The sequence below is a fragment of the Tinamus guttatus genome, unplaced genomic scaffold (assembly GCF_059628265.1).
Source record: "Tinamus guttatus ecotype Peru unplaced genomic scaffold, ASM5962826v1 Tinamus_guttatus_pri_ptg000155l, whole genome shotgun sequence".
NCBI classification, from domain to species: domain Eukaryota; kingdom Metazoa; phylum Chordata; class Aves; order Tinamiformes; family Tinamidae; genus Tinamus; species Tinamus guttatus.
Window position 1 is genome coordinate 536,255 of NW_028288689.1, and position 19,392 is coordinate 555,646.

A 19,392-nucleotide genomic window follows, 5' to 3' on the forward strand; every position below is an offset into this window, starting at 1 on the left:
CCTCCCTTCGGGGTGGCCGCGGGCGGTCACGGCGGGGCATGGGGACATTCCCACCCTGCCTGGGGACGGTGCCCGCATGGGGATTTTTCCCATGGCAGCAGCAGAGGGGGGACTGGGGAAGCGCTGAACTTCCGCAATGTGAAGTGTAGGAAAAGGAGCTATTTAAATATTATCTCTGCAGCCCTGTGAGCGTGCAGCCGGGCCCTTATCAGGAGAGGGAAGGCAGATAAATCAGTCGTTCCCTTTAGTCAGATGAGCTTAGAATAATCAGGCGGCACAAAGCCTCACGGGAGAGGCTTTTGCTGGTGAGAAGGTGGTGCAGGACGTGCCGTGGGCAGCTCCGGTGTGGCGATACTGGTGGGATCTGGTGAGGATGGAGCCTGCCCGTGAACCACAGGGCCAGATGCCCCCCGTTGGCTGTGGGGCTCCTGCTTGCACCATGCTGGGGATGGGGCAGGCGGCTGGTGAGCCTGGGACCTGTCCCGTGTCCCAAGGTGGCTCCGCACTCTGCATCACGCTGCCTCCAGGGAGCCCAGCAGTGCCCGGGTGGACGGCTGCACCCGCGGGAGAGGCGGGAGCCAGCGCTGCCCGTGCCCGTCCAGCATCATGCTGAGGTGGCCAGTGGGATGCGTGTTCCCAGCCTTGACAAAGTCACTGCAGCTGCCGGGTTCCCGTCCCCAACACTCCTGTTTTCCAGCACTGGAGGCAGGGAGATGCTGCCCTTCATGGCAGACTGCAGAAGATCGATGTGTTTTTGAAGCCAAATCTAAGTTTTTGCCCTCAAACAGCGCGGGAGCCTGCTCCGAATGCTAAGCAGCTCCTTGGAAGGAGGCTTCCCAGCACAAAGGAAAGCGAGGATGCAGCGCCGCGCGTCCGGCCCCCAGGGACTGCGCTGGCCCTGTCACAAAGCAGCGACGGCAGATGAGACTCAGCGGCAAAGCCCCCGGGGCCAGGCCCACGGCCCCGGTGCTCGCGGGGCGTCGCGGAAACCCGCTGGCGGCTGCGGAAACCCGCTGGTGGCTGCAGAAACCCGCTGGCGGCTGCGGACACAGGAGCGCGGCCGCCCCGGCCGCCCCCAGCGCAGGGGCTCGCGGCCTCCGCTGCCTGCTCTGCCCAGCTAATGGAAGCAATTTTCGCCTCCTTTCATCTGGAAAACCACCGGGGAGAATCAGGCGGTGACTTCCGTGGCAGCCAGAGAGGTGGATGGAGGCCGGTCGCGCCCTCCCAGCGGGATTTTCTCCCTGCTGCTCTTCAAAGAGGAATCTCTCAGGCTGCGGCAGTGGGGCTGGCCGGGCCCCTTTGTGTGGGGACTGCGAGGGAGGGCAGGAGGCACCGACCGCCTTGGTGGCTCGTCCCCACCGTGGCCACCCACTCCCAATAATGCTCTGGACGAGGACGTGGCTGGGAGTGCCCTGGCCTTGGAAGTACCTCAAGAAGCCTCTGGAACCACCAAACCCCAAACAGTGACATCCTTGGGCCTTTATTTCTTGGGTTTTGCCCAGCTGGACAGAGTAGGCCCTTGCGGAGGAAAAGCTTCTCATCTTGATGGTGTCGATGTGGCTTTGACTGGAAAGGAGAGGGACGGAGAGCTGCCCCAGCTCCCTAAATCTCCTCTGGATCTGGACTTCACTCCTTGCCTGTCTGTGTCCTGCCCTGACACTCACCCCAGCATCCCAGCCCTGAAAGGCAGAACTGTTTGTTTGCAGTTTCCTAGGAGAGAAATCACGTTAAAAAAATTAATTACACACCTGAAAACAAAATCTGGCTGCTCAAGTGCACATCAGGGATAAATGTTGTGTTCCAAATTAGACAATTTACAGCTTGACTAAGTAATGAAGAAACCCACTGTGGCGTGAAGCCAGCGGGGGCGAGTGACCCGGGAGGTGCTGAGGGGAGCAGGGACCCGGCGGCTGCTGCGAGAGGGGCAGCCCGGCTGGCCCTGGTGCCCATGGCCTGTCCTCCCCAGTGCCCACCTCGGCATGACCCCCCCAGCACCCTGCTCTGAGAGACCTGGGTTTGCTCCTGCTCAGCCGCTTGGGTTCAATCAGCAGAGATGAACCCAATCAATCAGCAGCCACAGTGCGGGTCCGGCCTGGGGCTTTTTGGGGTATGTTTTAGCCATTTTAGGGCTATGAGTTAAGCCCCAGGGTCAAGGAGCAAATGGGGACGTTGCAGGGGAGCAGCAAAGCAGACGAGGTGCCCAGCTGCCTGCCCTCCCCTTGGCTCCAAGAATGGGGTGTCCACGGTGCAGGGGCACCCACGCTGCACCGTGGGGCATCTGCACAGTGCCCTGCACGGTACCGTGGGGCACTCGCACTGCCCCTGCACTGCACCAAGGAAGTACCCTGGGCCGTGATTTGCACCATGGGGCACCTGCACTGCACCCTGCCCTGCGCTATGGGTCTGGGTGGTCCCAAGGGAGCTGCCACCTGCCCTGCGCAGGGGAAGGACCCACAGGCAACAAACAGGGAGTTTCAAGGAGAAGCCCGAAGGCTCTTGAGCAGTTAAAAATAACCCGTCCGGCTGGGGGTTGGTTCCCTGGGCAGCACCGCGGGGGCGAGGGGCCGTGCGGGCGCACGGAGGAGCGGGGTGCCCCGGGGACCCCGCCGAGCCCTGCGCCGCCTCCGGCCTCCGCCTGCGTCCCCAGCGCGCGCTGGCCCCGGCAGCCCCGCGCGCTGTGTGGGAGGGCTGGCAGCGTGCTGCCGAGGAGCGGGCGCCTCTCCAAGCTTTCCGGAGAGAAGAAAATCATTTCTTTGCCTTATGTTTTTTTTTTTTTTTTCTCTTTACGGCGTCCCAGCCCATTCTGCAAGTGCAGGGATTTAAAGGGGCTCTGCCCTGGTGCCGGGGACCCTGGGTGAGTGTCAGGTGGGGCAGTTTTGGTGGCACCCTGGCAGCCGCCTGGGCAGAGCTGGGGTCCGGCAGCACCGTGAGAGGGGAGAGCCCATCCTCACTGCCCCGGGGGACCCCAGGGCTGCTCCATCGCCCACCTCCACCGCGTACCCTCCTGGCCCCTGAGCTGCTGGCGGGCTGCATTGAGGGCAGGACCCCCTGCAGCCCCCCAGGCTGCTGCAGCCGGCTCTGTGCAGGGCTGGGACCTCTCCTCGTCACTCGCCTCCCGCCTCTGCTCGGAATCGCATCGGAAACCAGCCAGCTAATGATGCGAGCTGCGGAGCAGATGGGGGACCTGACGCGCTACTCCTCAGCAGCGGATTAAGCATGCAAATGGATGTATAGCGACGCGGTGTCTCTTGGCCTGGATCCTCCCACCCCCAGTGTGCATATGGCATCTCAATTTGCAGACCCCGGCCCCCCTCTCTCGGCACCCCCAGATCATCCAGGCACGGGCTGGGGATGCAGAGCGCAGCCCTCCGGACGCGGGTGTGAGGTGCAGGATAGCGCCAGAGCTGCCAAAGCTTCCCGCTCTGCTCCGGTAGTAAATCCTGCTGCAAGGCAGCAGCAACCACACGGATGAGCTGCGTTTGCTGCATTGCTTCCTTGGCCCCTTGTTAGCTCCCTTCTTGCAGCGCCGGCCAGTGCCATCGATTTGTGCCCCTTTGGCAGGGGGTGGCTGCGGTGCAGAAAGAAGGAAGCAGGGCTGGGAAGAGGGCCCAGGTGTCCTGAATCCCGGTAGCTGCTGTAGCCCTGAGCCTGCACCTGGAGCAGGGTGAAGGCTGGTGAATGTAGGTGCTCTGTGTGAGTCTGGAGAGGTACCACGTGGGTCAGCAAGAGATGAGCAGGCTCTGGAGGGGGGATACCAAGGAGAACTGACAGCGCCAGGGCTGCACGTGGAGCTGCTGCAGTTCCAGGAGACCCCTAAGGAGCTGCAGCTTGGAGCCTGCAACACCCCGGCTACTTCTCAGCCTCCAAAAGCTGGAGAAAGTGAGCTGGGAGGGTCAGGACTGTCCGGACGGTGGCTGCAGGTCTGTGCGTGCTACCTCCAAACCCGGCCAAGTGCAGAGAGCAGAGGGTCCATCTGCAAGGCTGCCCCCACTGCAGCATCTGGGTCCCCCTGGAAGCTCCCAGCTCACCAGGGAGAGGAGGAAGGACAGCAAAGGTGGAGGAAGGGCACCCTGCTCCTGCAGCCCCTGCCCACAGCGAGAGCCGTGTCGGGGTGCCGCAGCCCTCCGAAAAGCTGCCGAGGAGGGAAGGGAACTGCCTGCACCTGCGGCAATGCTGCTCGCAGACGGTGCCTGCCTCCAAAGCACGGCGCGCCGCAACGCCGCTATCTCCCGTGCCCGGAGCGGGGAACGGATTAATATTCATCGCAAGGGAGCGCAGCATATGGAATATGAATAATGCTAATTGTGTCTGTATAGATTTAGCGTAAGAAGCTTCGATGCATTAAGGAGGGAGGGAATTAGTCCTTCTCCAAAAGATTTCAGGCTCATTTGTGTCAAAGGGATGCCCGCCTGCCTGCGGATTTCGACACGGGGGTGAGAGTAAAACTTCTGTCCTGTCGGCGAGTGCAGGAGAGGGTCAGACGAGGCAGCACGTGGAGCTGGGGGGCCCTCAGCCAGGTGCTATTGGCAAGGAAACTTGGTGCCTTCAGCGCTAATCCCATGTGCTGTCCAGGGCGATGCTTTGCCACTGGTTCATGGCAACCTGGCTAATTTCTCAGCTCCAGCAAGGGCAACTGGGGGGCAGAGGGCTGGACGCTGTGTGTGGTGCGACCGGGGCCCTCACCCCGCGGAGGACGAGGTGCCTCCATCGCAGTCTCCCTCTTGGAGCTGAGATGGGCCCGGGAAGGTTCTGCAGCCTCGGGACTGCATGAAACCACCCCCAGGGCTCTGCTGGTCCCAGAGCAACTTCTGGCACCTGGGCAGGCTGTGGGGTGTGAGCAGGGCTGCTTCGCTCCGTGCCTTTCCTGGGCTTTCCCAGGCCTGCTGCGGGAATTGCTGCCACTGGACCATGGGCGGCTCTCTCCCTTTCCCTATGCATCACTGAGGATATGGGATTCCTCTCCTGCACTTTGATATCTCCAATTTTTAGCTCATTCCGGCTGCCTTAGAGGCACTAATCCCTCTGCAGGCATCAGAGAGAATCCACCTACACTTCATGCAGCAATCACTTAAGTCTTATTGTGTAAACAAAATCTCAAACATGAAATCCCTAATCCTTAACGGCTGAGCCTCCGATACGTGTCCCCCCGTGTCCTGCCTGACAGAAGGTGCAGGAGTGGGAAGGTCACTGTGACATTCACCCAGACCCTCGACCTGAGCCCGGATTAAGCAGCCACTCGCGCTTTTAACATTGGGCTATTTCTTTCCCATTCAATGGTCCGTGCCCCTGAGCCACCTCCAGCCCCCTCCCCATTCAGTTACATTTACTCAGCTTAGGGGATCAAACAGGGTGACATTTGGAGTTGGGATATTTAAAATGCAAATCTCCCCTCAATAGATAGTGGAATTTGCTCCCTCTTATGAAGGGAACCTCTGGGGAGAGCTCAGCGCTGCGGATGGCCCGTGCTGAATGCAAAATCCAGCCAGAGGGGGAGGGAAATCGCTGCCTCCTACTCGGACCGCGCTCTTCCCCAGTCCCGACACTTCTAGGCAAACACTTGCTGGATAATCACCCTTGTCACCAGGGAAAGACGGCAGCCGAATTTCCCCCAGCCGCAGCTGGAGAGCGCGGAGGTAAGAGCTGCAGGTTCAGCTGGGAAAGCGGCAATATTTCTGGGATACAGAGAGGGAGGGAGAAATCGCCGTGGCTGGTTTGTGCAATCCCAGAATTGATGTTTTCTTCCTCTGCAATCGGGGTGCTGCTGGTATATTATTGTCTCTCTCTCTCTTTCTCTCCCAGCTCTGAAATGAAAGCTTTCACCACTTTCCTTGCTGCAGAGGAGCGAATGTGTGTCTGAGAGGGAGATTTACACTTTGCTTTCCCTTTTGGAAACGGAGCGTGATTTTCCAGCCACTGCAGGCGCTGGGCCTATCCTGACGCATTGAGCGGCAGGCAGGGAGAAGGAGCGTCCTCCGGTGCCCTCCTCCCGGTGCCACGCGGCGCCCGGCCCCGTGTCCCCTCCTGCACCTGCCCCTTCCCTCCTCCCACCGGGATCCGGGATCCGGGCTCTGCTCACTCACCCCTGCACTGGCTGTGCTCGAAAACCCCCAAATTGCCCCAAGTATCTTTGGGGAAAAAAAAAAAAAAAAAGGGAAAAAAAGGGCTAACAGGCTCTTTTTGCCCGCCCGGTGCAAGATGCCTGTGCTGGGGGGACTTGGTTTGGAAGGGTCTGAGGGGGTCACGAGCTGCGGGGCTGGTGACAAGGACACGGTGCGGCGCTTGGGGGCCTTGCTCAGAGCAGCAACAGTTTCCCTGACGGGGGGAAAAAATCATGAAAAAGGGAAAAGTTCAGCTGCCGCTTTGTGCAAAGCGTGTTATCTCGGGAGCTTTTCCTGAGCTCTTGCAAAGACGTTTGAGGGCAGGCTGAGGGCTTCCTGCAAACAAAGATGCACCAAGGAATAGCTGGAGCCTCATAAATGCACTTGGGGAGAGAAGGAAAAGGGATTTGAATTTCAACTTTGATGCATAATGTGCTTTCTCCAGAAAAACAGCCTTCTTGGCAGGGACCAGCCAACTTCCCACTAAATCTCCTGGAGGAGCGTTGCCAGTGGCAGAGATAAAACCTCAATGAAACACAATTAGCTTCCACTCGGATTAGCCCAACTCGCCTCCCTCCTCCCAGCCAGGCAGCGGGACAGGGACCGTCTCGGCGGGACCCCGCGCGGCCGCCGCGCCGTCGCGGTGCGGGGAGGCTCAGCCTCCCTTCACGGCTAACGGGATCTGACGTGTGATGAAGCCACGAAGTTCGGAGCGCCGCAGGGCAGCCCTGGCGATGGCGCCGAGGACGGGGGCTCGTCACGGTCGGTTTGCTGCGGTTCGCCGCGTTTTTGGTGTTGGGTGGCAGTCCAAGCTCAGAAGCAGATACGCAGCAAGGGGAAAGGGGGCAGAGGGGCGAATGGCCAAGAGATTTGGTTTCCAGGTGGGGATATGTTCAAGAATGGTATTTTTTTAGGTTCAGAAGTTGGGATATTTGCTAGGCTTGAGGTATCGAAGCTTAAGCATCCCTCATGGCCAGGGGGACTTGTCCCAGTTCGATTGTTGCTTTCAAGTCCCTTGCTGGCCCAGGACACATGTCCATCCCACTTGTGCCCCAGGGATCTTTCTGGATCTGCAGCAAATGACATTTGGGGCTGGGAAGTGGGGCTGTCTGAGCACCCGGAGCAGTGGAGGGAGTGGGAAAAAAGCCTCGAACCCACCTCAGAAAGAAGCAGGACCACACGTTCCATCTGAGCTCAGGGCCAAGAGATGCTGGCAGGGCTCTAAGGGCAAACCAGCCCATTAATTAATAGCTTAATTGCCCAGTAACGAACGTCGGACTTAGCTCAACCTTGAAACAGGCCAAGCGAGCCAAGGCGGCCGGGAGCCCTCGGGGCAGGGGAGCGCGGGGGCCGCGGGAGCCGTTCGCATCGTGACGGGTCAGGCTGGGGAGCAGAAACTGCTGCAGCTGCAGCCTGGACATGTCCCTGCCCCGTGTCCCCGCGAGTCCCCCTGCTCCTGCTGGTGCAGTGCCTGTCCCCACGGCGGCTGTCGCTCGCAGGATGAACGGCCCAAGCGCAGCCCAGGCACGCGGAGCGGGGAAGCCGGTTGTCCCTGCGGGAATGTGCCGTGCCCGGGGTGAAGGGAGCCCTGCGGCATGGGCATTTCTCTTGGCAGAGGAGGGCAGGGAGCCTGTGAGCTGGAAAGGGGAGCCGGATTTCTTTGGCTTGGCTTGTTTTGCTGCAGAAAGGCGGTTTCAGCTCCAAGGGTAGGGGAAATGAAACAGAAAAATACCTCCCATTAAGCAAAAAGGATCGAGAGCCCTGCGTAATAGTGCTGTCTGCGGGGGCTTTTCGCTACGTGTTTGCATCCAGTGCGGCCTCGTGCCAGTGCCTAAAGGGAGCCTCAGCGCAGGGAGATTTGCTGCCTGCTGCTGCAGCGGGGAGAGCTCCCAGCCCGCTGTCCTGCGAGGGGGTGCACATCCCTCCCCGGCCCCCGCTGCTGCCGCTGGGCATGGGCAGCACCCGGCTGCCGGAGGCCACGCGGATCCCTGCGGAGCGCCCGGCAGGCTCTGCGAGGAAGCCATCCGGCCGGCGGGCAAGAAGGCCAGCTGGGTTCACAGCGTGTGGATCTCTCCTCCTTTGCTCCATGCTGCGGGGAGCGGAGGATGGGAGGGCTCCAGATATGAGCTCTTCTCCTATCCGGTCTCAGTCCCGGGGCAACGTCCTCTGAGCCGGCGCTGGCTCCGCAGCAGCCCCGCGTCCCTGTGCAGGTGGCAGGCGGGCGAGGGCAGCCGGCGGGGAGCGTGCGGCGGTGCCAGCTGTGCAAACAGCGCCCGGAGGCGATGGGCAGCCCTGCCAGCGAGACAGGAGCGCCCAGGGAGGGAATCGAGGCTGCTTCACTCAAACCTGGGGCAGCCGCGATGCCGGGAGCTGCTCGGACACCCCTGCGGCTGGGAGCAGGGATGTATCCTGCAAAGGTGCACGGGCTGTGGGTGCGGAGGGGAGCAGAGGCCTGGGAAATGCAGCGTGGAGGGGGCTATCTGGACCTAGTGCCATCCTGGCTCGCTCACGGGTGCAAAGGGGAGGTTGCAGCGCCTGGGCTGGGGACCAGCTCGTGCCCTGCAGCTTGTGCTGCACAGGGGCTGGCGCACCACATCCTGCTGTCCTGGGGACAGGCTGTGCACGTGCGTGTGTGTGTGTGTGCGTGACACCGGGCAGGCGGGGGCGGCTGTTGTACTGTGTGTTTGCTGGGGGGATACGGGAAGCGGGGGCATCTGTTCCAGCAGAGCTGCCTCTGGCACCCGTCTCATTGACAAATGGTGTTTGGTTTGGTGCTGGAGCCTTAATGAAAGCGGCGCCTGCTGCAGGCACGGGGAGGAGAGCGGCTGCCTGAAGTACCCGCTGGGGGAGCAGGACGAGGAAAAGGAGGTGACAATATTGTGCACAGCCTTTGGCCACGGGCACACGGCTCTCGGCAGGGCCTTGGCTATGCCTGTCTGGCTGAAATTGCCAGGGCTGCTGCAGAGAGGAGGTGCCAGCCCCTTGGAAGCCCTGGCTGGAGATATCCAGGGTGTCAGAAGCCTTTGAGAGGCCAGAGGAACCCCGCTGGAGGGCTGCTCTGTCCCCTGCCCTCTGCGACACCAGCCGCCCAGCACAGCCCGCGCTTGTCCCTGCCTGGAGCAGCTTTCCCTCCACCCCAGCCACCCCAGGGCTTGCAAACTCCCCTCTGCTCCCCAGAGGCTGCTGCCACCCAGCACCGAGGAACCCCATGTCCCTCCAGCACGTGAGCTCCATGGGAGATGCCAGGGCTCTGCACCGCAATATACATCATGAAGGCTGCGCATGTCTGCAAAACAGCTTTAATAAAGCACTCTGGGCACAAGCTGGTGATCCCTGGGTCCTTCGGTCTGGAAATGGCCTCTCCTGCGGCCATGATGGTGTCCCCATGTCCCCGCATGCTCTGCCTTTTGCTGTCGGCCCTTCAGTCCCAGGTATTTTCCCCCGTCGCGGCAGCACACAGATGCAGCCGGTGCCGGCAGCATCTTCCATGGCACACGGACCCGGCTACGGGAGGGTGTTTTCAGAGATGCTCTGGGACGGGATGGGGGATGATCCTGGTACTTCTTCACGGCGAGGGGGGTACAAAGCCACCCTGGTGCTGGGGCCACGTTTCTGTCCTGCTTGTGCCCTCTAGTGGCTCCGTCCCTGCTCCGGTGCCACGGCCATGCGGGGCACAGGCTGCACCTGCGGCACCACCGGCCCTGGGGTGCAAGGGGCACCGCAAAGCGTTTTGGGTGGGAAATGCAATTCCTGGTTCCTGCACGGGGACCCAAAGGCCGGGCTGGAATCCCTGGCCCGTAGCTATTTGGTGACTGCCACCAAAATGCAGTTTATTCAAGAAAAAAACAACAAATCTTGGGATTTCTTAGGCAAAGTTTCTGATCTTTTGACAGCTCGAGGCTGTTCTCTACTGCTGTGTCTCCTTTATGCCTTGTCACACCACAACCTGAGCAGAAAAAAATAAATCAACCTAACAGATTTTATTCTGCTGATGTTTCTGTTTCATCTGAGAGAAAGAAAAGCTCCTCTGCCTCCGGCCCGCAGCAGCAAACACTCCTCTCCTGCGCCCAATCAGGGAGGAGATGCTGCAGAGCCCCATGGAGCTCCTGCATCCTGCGCACGTCCCTGTCCCCATCTGCTCCCCTGCCTCGTGCATGCAGCGGGGGGACATTGCTCCTGGCCGGCCCCCCAGGCCTGGGAGGGGGATATTTCCTATCTGGAAGAAGCGGCTGCTGTCTGGGAGCATCGATGCTCTCCCGGTGGAACCAGATGAACGGAGCGAGGCCGGGATTAGCCTGTGCTGTGGCTACGGTGACAGCCGCAATGTGCACGGCAGCTTTGTCCCATCCAACCCAGCCGCACTGCCATGCAACCCAGCTGCAGGCTCATGCATGCACCGAGCCAGGCCAGGTCTCTGCATACCCTGGGGTCAGCAGTGCAGACAGCTACTGGCACACATGTTCTGCATTTTGGCTTTCTCCCTCTTCTAGCCTCGTTAGTATTGAAATTAAAAGCAAGTGTTGCCAAAGTGTGAGTTGGTAGCTGTTTTCCAGGACCCTAATTAGCAAATCTCTTCATCCCCCCAAGGCTGCAATCTAATAAAAAATAAATAAATAAAAAAGGGGATAAACAAAACAAATCCCCCACCCAAACAAGCGCCAAACCTTGTTTGATGGATCGGCTGTGCTACTGGAACAGTTGGGAGCGGCTCTTCCTGCTTAGTATGGTAATTAAACGCTTCAATTGCAATTATTTTTGCAATTAGATAAGGCTTTAATTGTTATCAGAGGTGGCAGGGGTTTGGGTGTTTGCTTCCTGGCTCTTTCTCACGGAGCCGGTGTGAGGATGGAGGCTGTGGCTGCTTCTGGGCCCGGTGGCCGCCCGCGGGACCGGGTCACGGCCGCAGGGCCCGGTCGCCGGTCGCGCCGGGTGCATGGGCTGCGGCCGGGCTCCCTGTCCCCGGCAGCAAGCAGGGGGAGCTCCGAGCCTGCGCTGCCGCCGCGCTGCTCCTGGCCCTGCCGCGCTGCAGGGGTGACCCCGAGCCCGCTGGTGACAAGGGGTGCTGGCACCTGGGGGTGTGGGCATGGGGTGTTGCAGGTTTATTCCAGGAAAAGTCTTGCCCTGCAGCAGGGAGCTGGGGGTCCCTCCTTTCCCCGCTCCTTGCTGCTCCGGTCCCCCTGCAGCCCCCTCCTCCCCGCTGGCTGGTTCCCTGGGGCAGGTGCTGTTCCAAGGCAAGGGGTCCCAGACAGCCCCAGATTTGGCAGAGGAAGGAGAGCATGTCCAGAGAAATGAATCACTTCGTTTTCCTTCTAGGTTAGATAGTGTATTTTTTTTAATAGCATTTACCACTTCTGCCCAAGCTCAGCGCACCAGCACCTTGTTCATGCAAGGTGCGAGAAGGGCAGGGCCCAGGGTCCCAATCCCCGTGCCTCTGTGAGGTGCCCGTCTCCTCACAGGGGGTGCAGAGCAGGTTCATAGAGCAGGGACTTCCCAGCGTGATCCCATGGGGCTGCCACTGTGCCCGGTTCTGCTCCTGTGCAAGGACCCCTGCCCTACCACATAGCCCTCAGAAAGGGCAATGATGGGCAAAGGGCTCTTCTCCCTGATCTGTCTGTGCCCCAAGCCCTTTCCTTCCCAATCCAGCCCACAGACTTTTCCCAGCCCCTGCTCTGCAGGGCTGAGAGGCAAACGCTGGTTCTGGACCCCGGCTTCCTGGGCACTGCCCTGGGGCCTTGGATCGTGTGGGCTCGATGATGCCGCAGGTGTCACAGCCCCACAGACAACGGGGAAGCTCTTCTGCAGCTCTGCTAAAGGCTCTTCCAATGCGGAACCCTGCAGGGAGGAAGCCTGAGCTGGCAGATGCTTTTCCAGGCACTCCGGGATAGAGCAAACACTGTGCGCCGAGCTGGGGATCCTGCAGGATGAGAGAGGTAGGTCAGGGGATTGGCAGGGACTGAAGGGCTCCATTCTGCCCCTTTTCCCCCTTCCTGGTGTGGCGGGTACTGCATGAAGACCCTCCCAGCGCCGCGGGAGGACCGTGGCCGTGGTGCTGGCAGGATGCTCACGGGTGCCCCGTCCCCTCCAGGGCAGCCCGGTGGGGATCCCTGCCCGCGGGCGCTGCAGGAAGGGGCTGGGGTGTGAGCGGTGCCACGGCGGGCTCTGCCACCCGGGCCCCCCGCGCGGGACGGCGCTTCCGCTCCCCGCCCCCACGGGTGCAGAGGAAACCTGTGGTGGTGACGGGACCTCGCATCTGCAAACCTCTCCCCTCAGCTTCCCCCCACTGATTGCATCAGCGAGCTCTCTTGCACAGGGGTGGAGAGGGGGGGACCTGGTATTTTGTCTCTGCTTCATGGCAACTAGATGTGTTTTGCCAAATCTGTGCATCACAGTGAGGGAAAAAGTGAACCACGGAGCTGGAAGCAGCTTCTCCTGATCCCTGCTTTTGGGCAGTGATGGGGCAGAGATGACTGTGCTGCAAGGGGGGCGAGCGCTGTCTTCCCCCTTCAGGAGGTTCATGACTGTAGCGTCCCCACCACTCTTGGGGTTTTGCACCTCTCCCTCTCATGGGGCAGGGACTGCAGGTGCTTGTGCTGGCACAGGCAGATGGATGAAGGCTGTGGCCCTCAGCTTCATCACCTGGGGAAAGGTCCCTCCTCCTTTCCCCCACCCCCTTCACCGCAGCTCCGGATGCCTGGCGGTGCTGGGGGTTGTCCCTCTCCTGTGTGACCTTGGCTGCGGGAGCAGGGACAAGGGGACCGAGCGGCGCGGGGTGACCTCCTTTCTCTCCAGGGCATGGTCGATATGGCAGAGCCCACGTTATCGGCAGTGGTGTTGGATGGAGAACGCGCGGAGGTCGGGGTGACCTTGCACGGCTCTCCTGGTGAAATGCTGCAGCAAGTGGCTCTCCGGGGAGCTCAGAGATGTCCTCAGGTGCTGGGGAAGTGACTGTGTCCTCCAGCCCCGCATGGCCAGGGGAGCACGGCGAGGCTGGATGCAGCGTCAGCCCCCTGCCCCGGGAGCCCCGCCAGCAGCTCCACAAAAGCTGCCGGGATTTCTGCGGAGCCGGTTCCGGCTCGCATGAGAATGAGGTGCTGGAAGCGCGCACGGATGCGGCTGCCTCTGCAGTGCGCTCGGCAGCCGCCCGCAGCAGCCGGACGGGGAAGCTGCGGGGAGGAGGGCGGCTGGTGGCATCCCCCCTGCAGCGGGATGGGACCGCATCGGGTGCCCCCATGCAGGGACATCAGCCCCGTCCCGTGCTGGTACCCAGCCCCATACTCACCCTGCAGCCCCTGCCATGGAGTTTCCCCGGGGGAATCCTAGCTTTGTCCTTGCAGGATTTTGGAGCCAGGAGCCACAGGCTGGGCGACGGTGTCCTTGGGCAGCAGGCTGACCATGGCTCACGGGAAAGTGCCAGTGCTGGAAAGGGGTAAGCATGTATGAAGGCAGCGTAAAAGAACAAAAGAGAGAGAGAGAGAGAGAGAACACATCCGTGGGCTGGCGCCAGGAGGGATGAGCCCTCCAGGCTCCCTTTTTTTCACCTGGCTCTCCCATGCCCTCCCTGCCCCAATATCTGCCCCATTCAGTCCCATTGAGGCCAGCAGCAGAGGAGGGCAGTTGAGGGCTGGCGTTTCGGGGCTGGGAATGCAGCCATTCCTGACAGGAATGGCCCCTCTTTGCCCGTACAACGTGGCCACATGCCCTGAGTGTCTCTGAGCACAGCCTGTCACCTGCAGGAGGGTGATGCTGAGCTGCGTGCTCAGCCCTGGCCGCTGTGACCTCGCAGTTTTCTAGCTGCTAGATACCCAGCTGGTGCTGAGTGCTCCTTTCCCCTTAGCTTTTTTTATCCTGCCTGGACCCCTGTGAATGGTCTCACAATGTAAAGCAAAGCCCAGTGCTCTGCACAGTCCAGTGAGGAGTGGTGGCTCCCGGCAGCCCCACGGAGGTGAGTACTGCGGTAGCCAGATGTGCAAACAGCTGCTGCTCTCTGTGCTGGGACAGGGATTGCCTGGCGTTTCCACATGAACCAGCAGACGAAGGCATGAAATGGAGAAAGCAGGAGCTAGAGCAGATCGCTCTGAGCGCAGTCGAGCTCTTATCTGATAGCAAGTAGAAACCACAGCGGTGATGCTGTGTGGGATGGGGAAGTGAGTGCTGGATTTATAAAGGTCAAGAAAAAACTGTGCTTGCGTTTCTTCCCATCGCATGTGTGTGTGCTGGCACAGAGCCAGCTGATGCCTGTCCCCTCCCTCCATGCCATACTCCCTAGGAGCGAGCCTGGATGGGAAACTGAGTTATTTCTCCTGCCAGAAGTATTCCTCCAAGTTTCCCATCATAGAAACGCCAAGGTTGGAAGGGACCTCTGGAGATCATCTAGTCCAACCCCCCTGCACACGCAGGGTCACCGAGAGCACGTGGCACAGGACTGCATCCAAGTGGGTTTTGAAGATCTCCAGAGAAGGAGACTCCACAACCTCTCTGCGCAGCCTGTGCCAGGGCTCTGTCACACTCACTGGTAAGAATTTTTTCCTTAAGTTCCTGTGGAACTTCTGGTGCTTCAGTTTGTGGCCATTTCCTCTAGTCCTGTCGCTGGCCACCCCACAGGAAGAGGCTGGCCCCATCCTCCTCACTCACTCTGTTGAGGTATTTATATACACTGATCAGGCCCCCTCTCAGCCTGTTTTTCTTCAGGCTGAACAGACCCAGCTCCCTCAGCCTCTCCTCATAGGGCAGATGTTCCAGGCCCCTGATCATCCTTGTGGCCCTGCGCTGGACTCTCTCCAGCAGCTCCACATCCCTCTTGTACTGTGGAGCCCAGAACTGGACACAATACTCCAGATGTGGCCTCACCAGGGCTGAGTAGAGGGGCAGGATCACCTCCCTGGACCTGCTGGAGGTGCTCCTCTCAATGCGCCCCACGATCCCATTGGCCTTCTTGACCAGGAGGCAGCAGGGTGCCCTTGTGGCCAACTCACGCGATCACCCAAAGGCCCTGGCTCGGCCCCGCAGCTCTCCTGGCCCTGTGCGAGTTCTGGTGCAGCAGGATCCATCCTCTGCCCTCTCTTCTGACCAGGACTTCCAGTGCTGCTCCAGGGACTGACTGCTGCTGTGAAATACAGCTTGTCAAGAAACAAAATCTAGGGACAGAGTAGGTCTCCTTCCGCCAGCATCTGCTCTCTGCACAATTTATCTCCATGTTACTTGACTCCATGTTTCCTTTTGACAACCGGCGAAGCAGCGGGATGGGGCCAGCAGCCCTTGACACAGGCGCAGTCCCAGAGGACAGTTGCTCCTCTTGCAGTTGCTTCACCCCGTCACCTCCAGCACTGCTTCCAAATGGTCCCGCTGAGCCCCATCCCACCTGCAGCTGCTGCTCCGCTGGCAGCTCTGCCCTTGGCCTGGGGAACAGAAATCCCTCTTTCTTCCCCTTTTCCTCCTGCTCTGGTCATTAATTGGCACTTTCCAGAGGTATCAGTGACTTATTACTTCTTTCCTCTCTTTCGGTTGCCAGAGGGAAGTCCCGAGAACCTGTCCCCAGCTCTCCCAGCTGTGTGTAGGGTCCCTGTACCTGAGCTCTCCCAAGCAGCCACCTCATCCAGAAGCTGTGCTTTAGTGTGAGGAACCAGCACAGCTCCACAGCTCCTTCCCTGACTCGGTATGTTTGCAGAAGTATCTGTGTCATGCCAGACACGTGCTGTCTCTAGGTATTTTTATACACCTGCAACTATGTTCGCCAAGTGTTGTATTTTCGCACGCTTAATTATTTTCCTGGAAACTGTAAAGGAAGTCCCCGGATCTTGCAGTCTTAGAGCTGTTTGCATTCGCCCATCCCTGCACTTGCCTCCTGGGGCAGGGTGTGCCCCTACGTAGGCTGCCTCTCCCTTGGAATGAAGTCACCCCTGAGCACCCAGGGGAAGCACCCAGGGTGCACGCTGAGCCTTTTGGATGGCTCTGCTGTCTGGTCTGCCCCTCTGTTCTCTCCTTTCCTTGGCTTGAGACTTGGCGGAGCAGGGGGAGGCAAGGGTGTATGCTGCAGGAGAGCATGAGCTTGGGTGTTTCTGTTGGCACACTTGGAGCAAAAGGACAACTTATCTACAGGATGGAAAGTTTCTGCGCTGTTTATCAGGCATTGAGAAAGGTTAGATTAGAGGCTCAGGAGCAGCAGTAGTTTGCACCACAGCAGAGCAGCTGGATCCGCTCTCCCCAGGCTCTGGCAGGAGGGTGCCTTTGGGCCAGGCGGTGGGAGCACTGGCCCGGCTCTGTGGGGATGTGGGTACCCCTGCCTGGGTACCCCAGACCATGGGCTGCAGCAGAGTCCCACCCCCGTGATGCTGAAGGAACTTTTGGCTCTAACTTGCATAGCTATTTGTATTTCTAAAAACATTGGCCAGCCTGATTTTGGTTATTCTTGCTCCTTCCTAGTGACAGGGATGGAGCTTGCTGTTGGCTGGCCTCACAGCTGAATGTGGGGGCTCCAAACTGAGAATGTGTGTCCTAGCCAAGACAGGAACCCCCTGGACTGCTCAGGGTGACCACAGGCATGTTAACTCTCTGCACACTGGAGATAACACGATGTCTCCCCTGCTGTGCCGGGAAGTGACCTTTTCTGGGTCCCCACAGCTCTGATGTGTGCTCAAGCTCTGCTGGCCACCACCATCAGAGAGCAGAACATGGCCAGTGTTGAAGAGCAGCGGAGACTGGTGGCTGCATCCACACTACATATAGCAGAATCTGAAGGCAAAGCTGTCCCCAACACACAGCAAAGCCAGGGACATTTGTCCTTCCCTGAGGTGGTTGCGATGGCCTGGGTCAGTTGGGTAGCCTGGACAGTGCTCCCTGTGCAGAGGGATGCACGGAGGGTGACAAATTGCTGGGTGCTTGTAAAGAGCAAGGGGTGCTTGGTGAAGGACTTCCTGTTGGGAAAGCTCGTTGCTTAACAGTAAAAATAGAAAAGTGCAGATATAAAGGAAAGTCCAGACGGTGCTGACTTCCCAACTTTGCCTCCTTCTCTGGGGATGGACTTGCCACCAAACCCATGCCCATGAGAAAGCTCTTACCTCTCGGGTGCTCTGTCAGCCAGCAAGATCCCTGTCCCGTTCCTCATCTCCAGCCTCAGAGGCTTTCCCTCCTGCCCGCCATGGCCCTGCGGAGATCTCCTGGGCTGGGCCTTGCGGGGGGCAGGCAGGCAGGCCCTGGGCCCCCCGCTCTTCCAGCAGTGCAGGAGGTGCTTGTAGGCCATGCGGAAATCCCTGTTGAGAGTGCCGTAAAGGATGGGGTTCAGGGCTGAGTTGGCATAGCCCAGCCAGAGGACGATGGACATGGGTGCACCTCTCACGCTGCTGTCCCCCCACACGCCCCGGTAAGTGAACACTGTGAAATAGGGGAACCAGCACACAACAAAGGCTCCCAAAACAACTGCGAGGGTCACTGTGGCTTTGTGCTCTTTCACGATGGGCGGCATGGGGGTGTTGCCGCTGCAGGACCACGTGTGGTTTATCCTCTTGGCCTGCTCCCTCGCTATCTTGAATATTCGGTAGTAGGTGATGCACATGACGACCAACGGGATATAGAAGGTGAGCAAGGCATCCACAAGCCCGTACACGGGGTTCACCTCCAGTTTGCACTCCTTGCTGCAGTCGGAGGCTGCGTTTTGCACTGCTGTCCCATTGGTGTTCCAGCCCAAGTGGATCGGTAGGAAGGAGACCATGAGTGAAACCGCCCAAATAATGACCAAGCCCACGGTCACCCGGGAGGGGGTGACCAGCTGGCTGTAGCGGAGAGGGGTGGTGACCGCAAAGTAGCGGTCCAGGCTGATCATGAAGAGGTTGAGGATGGAAGCTGTGCACAGCATGACATCCAGACTGATGTAGATGTTGCACAGAATGCTGCCAAAGGGCCACTTGTGGGTGAGTTCATAGAAGGCAGAGAAGGGCAGCACCAGGAGGCTCAGCAGCAGGTCCGTGATGGCCAAGGAGACGATGATGCAGTTCGTCAGGCTGCGGAGCCGGCGATCGAAGGTGACAGCCAGGCAGACAACAACGTTACCACAGAGGGTGAACACAATGAGGATGGCGAGGAAGGACCCAACCAGCACCTGCAGGTGGAAGTCCATGGGTTCTGGAAGGTTTGTGAGGTTGTAACAGGGATCCATAGTGCAGGGGCATGGATGGAGATGGCCTTGCTCTCCTCGCCTATTTGGAATAAGCTTCTCCTAGGCAACTTTGGAGCACTTTTCAAACCTACTCTGTGCCTACGATGACCATGGAGAACATTACAGAGTCACTTGACATGTGCAACCTTGTATGTTAGGAATGACACAGCTTAGGGAAAGACATAGGCCTACAAATCACATGTGCATATTGGCCCCACCTGGGAGCTTAGTGCTGGACCTGATCCTCTGCAGCTGCTGATGGCTCTCAGTTGTTCCCTCTTTTGCCTTTTCCTCTGAGAAAACAGTGGGATCAGGTCCTGTGTGGTCTCATCCTTGTGTTGCTCTCTCTGTGTGTTTACATCGGAAAAGTCAAGAAGAAGACTGGGCTACGTGCCTTCCTCGCTAGCAGAGCTGCAACTGGAACAGAGGTTTGCTGCCTCCCAAGGATAACCTGGAAAAACAAGGTCAAGTCAGAGCTGCAGTGGGTGAAGGTCCTTTGAAGAGCCCCTCTTGGATCCCTCCTGGCTGTGGGTGCGTTTGCTGCTTGCTAGGTGCTCCAGCCCGTGTAGACCTGAAATGGAAAGTCCTTCAGGAGCCAGGAATGCTGCCAGCCTCCCTCCTCCAGCCCTCGAGGGTGACTACATAACTTATAGGCAGGAGGTCAAAAGGCATCGAGTTCCTACAGGCTTCTGGTTAAAAGGGCCCTTGGAAAGGGAACAAGAAAAGACTCTTTCCTGAGAATTTCTAAAGCTCAAGTGCACTTTTAAAAGGAAGTACTTGTGAAATTTTGCCTTATTAAGTTTGTTTTGGACAGTCCTTTGGCAGCCTGTGCCTGGTGTTGCCTTTTCAACCCAGAAAGGAAATCACTGCTTTGCTGGTGACATAGTTCTATGTGAAATGTGCTCGAGGTGACTTGTGCTCACAGCTGAGGGTGTGTGAGCCAAGCAAGACAGTGTACCCGAGAGACTCCTGAGTAAATAACTGCTGGTTACTGAGACCTGGTGGATTAGATACCTGCAGCCCTGTTCTTTCCCAGGGAATGGTTGAAGAATGAGGAGTGATGATCCAGCCCATGGGAGGTGGTCTGGCAAGGGGGGCAAACCCGTGGTTGCACAGGGGTCTGGGCACTGGGATTCGGCCTGTGTG

At 59.2% G+C, this 19,392-nt stretch overlaps 1 protein-coding gene across 1 annotated transcript in view; it reads right to left on the reverse strand.

Annotated features, from left to right (window-relative positions):
- The window catches only part of HRH2 (histamine receptor H2), a 29,109-nt gene extending 10,854 nt beyond the window's left edge, over window positions 1-18,255 (reverse strand). The window contains exon 1 of the mRNA XM_088522711.1: window positions 17,153-18,255. Coding sequence (XP_088378837.1) covers window positions 17,153-18,246 — 1,094 coding nt within the window. The 5' untranslated portion in view covers window positions 18,247-18,255. The remainder of the gene's footprint in view (window positions 1-17,152) is intronic.
- Window positions 18,256-19,392: the final 1,137 nt, after the last annotated feature.